Source organism: Grus americana, chromosome 19, assembly GCF_028858705.1.
Source record: "Grus americana isolate bGruAme1 chromosome 19, bGruAme1.mat, whole genome shotgun sequence".
In the NCBI taxonomy this organism is placed as follows: Eukaryota; Metazoa; Chordata; class Aves; order Gruiformes; family Gruidae; genus Grus; species Grus americana.
Window position 1 is genome coordinate 6,334,599 of NC_072870.1, and position 5,564 is coordinate 6,340,162.

Sequence of the window (5,564 nt, forward strand, 5' to 3'; positions counted from 1 at the left end):
TTTCTACATAGCACATACAAAGTTTATGTCATTCCGCTCTGGAGGTTCCATTGCCATTTCATGACTTCACATCAGTGCTCTGTGAGAGCAAGCCAGCGGCTAGCACACCCAATGTGCTTTAACATAAGTACAATGTTTGTGGAGCCTCTTTAAAAACCAGTTAAAGCTACAATTGCCATCATTCTTTTAAAAACGAGTTACATTTCAGACTATGTACATTTAATCACATTTTGATCTGACAGCATCTTGAGTTCTTGAGCAACCCTCTGAGAGCCTACCTGTAAACTGAAGAAAGCTGACGACCTTCTGTGATGAATCAGTCTTAGAAAAAAATATGACATTTTCACAGCTACTCAAGAAAAATCACAGGAAATACAGGGAAATACTTACTTCCCTAATCACATGTAGATGCAACTCATTAACCAAACAGGAAACTTCTATTTCTTATAAACATGATACATCTAGTTATTCAAACACTCATATCCCAAGTACTGAGGGTCAAATTCCTTTGCTGCCTGCTTGGATACAACTTAAAAGTTTATTTCCTACAGCCCAAGGCTATGTTCTAGCCTGCATCTGATTTCTTTCAATCCCTGCTAGGGATGAAGTTTCACATTTTACATGCATTCGAGCAGGAGTCAGAGCCCAGGTTTCCTTCCACTTTGATCAGGGCCTTAATCAGCCAGCTATAGTTACTAAGTAATTTACATAAACCTAAACCACTTCAAACATCAACAAGTATAACCTACAACCATACATTTAAGACACTTCCTCAAAGCCAGAGACCATGTCCACATTACTGATTTAGAGAGACATTTGAATCAAGGTGTCTTGACATCCCAGCTTACTGATCTGACCTGCAGGACAGTACTCCAGGACTAGCATTCAAAGAGCAGTATTTTTTGGTTTGAAGCACTGAAGAAACCTTAAGTTTTTCATTCTTTCTGGCCCAAATAATTTGCTGAGCTCAATTTGACTTCATCAGCCATTTGCAAGGAGCTGAAATTGATTTCTTACAGGTGAAGAAAGTTAAAGGGCAAATGATTCACACCAGTGACAATGGAAGAGAATACAATTGATAGTTTACTAGTGTAAGCTGGCTCAGTTTCTTGAAGTAAGGTATTTTAGGTCAGATACACCTTGTTTAGCTTCTCATTTTAAAGACCATGCCATAGGTAGACACTTCAAACTGGGTCTCACAGCTTTAATGCACCACTCCCCCCTCCATACAGAGACATGGAATGCTGTCCCCACAGATGCTGGATTTTGAGGCAGATGCCCCTTTAGATCTGAATGACAAGTCAGCAACATGAGGCTGCTGTAACAGCTGCACACTCTTAGTTTGCTTTATGTCCTGGAGGACAGGACAGGAGATCCCCAGAGCTGTAGCAGGATAAAGCAATCTTTAATCATTAACTGCTATAGCCTTCTAGTTTCATACAAAAGCATGCAGCAAATCAGTACCTGTACTTCCTCCAAAATGTGCTGTTTTAATTAGCTTTTCTGATGAGACCAAATCTAACCATCTTTACTTCTAATTTTTTTGGCTCTATTCTCATCAGGTTTTATTTCCTGCTAGCAGTTCAAAGAGATCCATCTCTGAGAACTAAATACTTCCTTTGGACAGGTTAAAGACAACCATGCTAAGCTACCCAGATTTTTTTATTCTCACCTTACTCCCATTATAAAGGCAAGTGGCTTTGTTTTTGTTAGAGATTTTGGAAGTTAGAAGATAATGCAATGTGGTATGAGCAACTGTAAGAGGAAATAAGGACACATGCAGGTAGATGGTTTTAAAATGCTACACACTTCCTTTCAAAAGGTTTAATAGCATTATCTGAAGTAATACTACAAACCACAAAAGACTGTCTGAAATACAGAACAATCAAATAATATAATGACCCTCCCACCAAGCCTAAGCATTATACAGTTATATTCTTGTCTTTCTCAATACCGAAGTTATCCCAAGTGAGCAGCTGGCTTTTGAAACTGTCAAAGCTTGGGGCAAAACTACATGCAACAAAATGAAGTGTTAACACTAAACTAATTTTCTCTGTATTTTCATTTAAAGATTTGAGGTGCTATCCATCTGTAACATCTGTTCTTATAAGCAACTATGTTTACTATTTATTTTGACAACAGATTTCACTGAAACATTTAACATACAACAGCAGGGCCCCAAACATCCCTGACAGAGACAAGCTGAAAAACCCTCTGCTTAAATATTTTCTCTATTTGTCTGTTGAACAAACTTTAAGTTCCTGAAGTTTTTCACTTAGGTAGGTAGCATCTGCCTCTGTCAGATTTTCCGAGTCCGACAGATTTTCAAGGAATCTGGTTCCCGCGCAGGGCCTTCCTGTTATTGGATCTATGACATTTCCAACCTTGAAAACAATTTCAGCAAGTTCATGTTTCACATGTTTGCTCCTTCGCTCAGGCAAAGCTTTCAGAAGAACAATGTCTCCAACAACACACTGCTGCAACGGATCATGGGCAAAATAGGTTTTTCGTTTGTTAAAGAACTGTAGAAGGAAAAAAGGAAAACTTGACATTAGATTTCAAAATGAAGCCATCAACAAATACATAGTTAAAACAAACTAAGTTTCACTAAGGAGTATGGTCTTATGTATTTTTTAATGAGATTCAGTTTGGATCATGAAAAGAAATGCAACTATACAGTCTGTTTTTCCAAAGAAAACACAGCACTATTCTCCTCTGACTATCTTTCTGGTGAGGAGAGGCTCCAACCGTGCCTGTAGAAAAAGAGATTTGGAAGAAAAAGCCAAGTACAAAAAGTTGTTCATAGTGAACATGTGGATACAGGTAAAAATAACAAGCTCTTCACTTCACACAGATTCCCTGTCCCGGCATCAACACTTTTCAGTGGCCTCTCTGGTCTCTAGTTCTGTTGTGTTAGCCCTTCCTCTCCTTTGGATGCCTCATATCAACACTGCTTCAGCAAGACAGCTGCCTTGGCTCTTCCAAGCTGAATGACTTTCCTGCACAGTCCACGCTTCAAGAACTGATAGTAATTCTTATTCATTCTAATATGTCTAAGGTTCATCAGCCCTGAAATAAGTATTCTGAAGTTTGTCATTTGAGAGCTTTCTTGCTCAATTCATCTTCTTTCAGATAAAATTTCAGTATTTATTCTTATTGGAACAGCAGAGTTCAAAATTTTTTTTAAAGAAATTAACAGGTGGTTCTACTCTATAAAACAGCAGACTGGGATCCACAAGACCCATGATCTATTCCTTAACCTTCTGGTCACCAAAAGCAAGATATTCCACCTACATGTACCACAGTTTCCCTATCTAAAAATGGAGAAAATACTAATTTTAACCTCCCTGTTTGAAATGCATTGACAAGAAGTGATAAATGCAAAGCTTGTATAGCCCGCCACAGTACCAATTCAAATACCAAGTATGCTACAATTATGCACACAGAAAAAGTGATACAAAATTTATTGTAAAAGTGACCAGTATGTCAAGTTTCCAAAACAAAGCATACTCCAAAGCAATATGAAAAATTAAATTTAAGTGTGAAACAACAAAAACTTACCTTCTCAACTGAGATCAAATGAAGGTCATTAACAAAGCACTTCAAAGAACTAAATTTAGCAGGTAATTTGTAAGGAAGTGTCCTCACAAACACTGCTTTTCATTCTTTGCAGTCACCCCCACAGCCAGATTACCATGTAAATTCCTTAAGGAGTTTGCATTGTAAAGAGCTATCAAAAATTCTAAGAGTCAAATCAATAAAACATTCCTCCACACAGTACAAAAGTTACCATGCAAGACAAGTTGTTAACCAGCTTTTACCTTTAGTAAGTATGGATCTAGCACAAGCCTCGTCACTCTCACTTTAGCAGTTTTCTGCATTTTGGTTCCTATTACTTTCCCTACTATCCATTTTGCATGAACAGCTCCACGTGGTACAGACATTGTTTAGTTATGGTCATCCAGTGCCTGGCAACAAGCAAGCAGACATGTTATTTTAACAAAAAACCATAACCAGTTTCTGATCAATATCAAAATTATGATTTCCATTTCAGACTAACAGCTTAATTAGGTCATTTTATTGGAAAAACAGGGTAGATACAAGCAGTTCAAGAATCCATATATTGCAGTACCTCAGCCTTGTTTTACAATATAAGAAGAGATGCAAAAATGTCCCCATTACTAGGGGAAGTTACTTCAGGATGTCAGTAAAAATGGACATAATAGTGTGAGGATGAGACCTTACCCCACAAAGTCCACAAAATTCCTTTGAATCATATCAATTGTCACATACACAATACAGACACATATAGCTGTGGCAGTTATGAATTTAACTTATACTCCAGCAGCTGTTTTTGCTGGACACCTGTTAATCAGGTCTGTGTATGACCAGAATTAACCCAAACAGGGAGCAGGCTATAACTTTTATTCAGAAAGTCATTTGCTTCTGTGTATATCTATTAGCTGAGCGGATAAAACCTCAGAAAGTTAATAAGCTTCTCAAAGCATAAATGACCTATCAGAGAGTCATCTGAGCTACAGTAAGTATAATCACTTTGGAGTTAGTTCTCTCCTGTAAGTAATTACACTATATTACCTTATTTGTTTTGTTTGATTAGGGAGACCTTTCTATACCACTCCTGCAAGAATCACAGGCAAAATAGATAACTAAACATTAGAAGACTTGAACCAATATTAAGACTGATTAAGACTACTGACCTTTTTCTCTCCCACCCACCCACATACTATTAAGCACAACTGACACCTGTTGAATCCTCCATCTATCCATTTTGTAAGACTAAATAACACTTGCTTTTATGTCACAACACATCAAATCAAAAGTTTAGGGATACAGAGACACATCCATAGGATGAAACGCTTCAAGCAGCACCGCTCAGGGCTACTTTTACCATCCCTGATTCAGCTGTATGACCCACAGGGCTGGAGGAGGGAGTCAGCAGGAGTGGCCCTCCTTCTGCAAAGCAGGAATAACCACCACCAACCACAGCGACCAGCCAGGGAGATGCAAACGTGTACAAAATAAGTAACACCTACAAAGCACAAGGGAGCTACCAGGAAGAGAGGAGCCAGACAGCTAGGCTAGGCACATCTCACACGAAAGAAGAGGATAAAGAAGGAAGTTCAAACAGATTGGGAGCCTGCCCCCCGCCCCCCCAACCCCCCGGGTCTCCACGGCCCTCCGCACCAGGCCCAGCCTCAGCAACCTCCCTACCAGCACAGCTGAGGGGGAAGCCCTATCCCACAAACATTGGGCCCTAAGCTGAGCGCCACAGCCACCTCCCAGAGGACAGCTCAAACCCAGAGAGCACCCCATGCCCGAGCACGCCCATACCCAGACGCCCCCCAGCCCCCTTCACCACCAACGCCGCCGCCACCGCGCCTCAGGGGCCTTAAAGAAACCGAGACGGAACGGGCGGAGCCGAAGCCGGAAGAGCCTCGCGGCAGCGGGGCGGGGCCAGCGGCGGGGAGGGGGGAGCCTCCTGGGGAGGTTTCAAAGGCGCGGACAGGCGGGGGGAGCCCTACTAGGCGGGGGGAGGCATGGTC

At 40.7% G+C, this 5,564-nt stretch overlaps 1 protein-coding gene across 6 annotated transcripts; it reads right to left on the bottom strand.

Moving 5' to 3' along the window:
- MRPS17 (mitochondrial ribosomal protein S17) lies at positions 1–5,441 on the bottom strand. 6 transcript variants are annotated; one of them, XM_054847487.1, is made up of 4 exons: positions 5,353–5,435; positions 4,597–4,639; positions 3,822–3,968; positions 1–2,522 (listed from the first exon to the last, which is right to left on the bottom strand). In XM_054847487.1, the coding sequence occupies exons 3-4, from the start codon at positions 3,942–3,944 to the stop codon at positions 2,232–2,234; spliced, it is 414 nt and encodes a 137-aa protein (XP_054703462.1). In that variant the 5' UTR covers positions 3,945–3,968; positions 4,597–4,639; positions 5,353–5,435; the 3' UTR covers positions 1–2,231. The 6 variants fall into 6 exon arrangements, with proteins under 6 accessions (XP_054703462.1, XP_054703465.1, XP_054703463.1 ...); XM_054847490.1 differs by having other exon boundaries at positions 5,378–5,428; XM_054847488.1 differs by having other exon boundaries at positions 4,597–5,441.
- Positions 5,442–5,564: the final 123 nt, after the last annotated feature.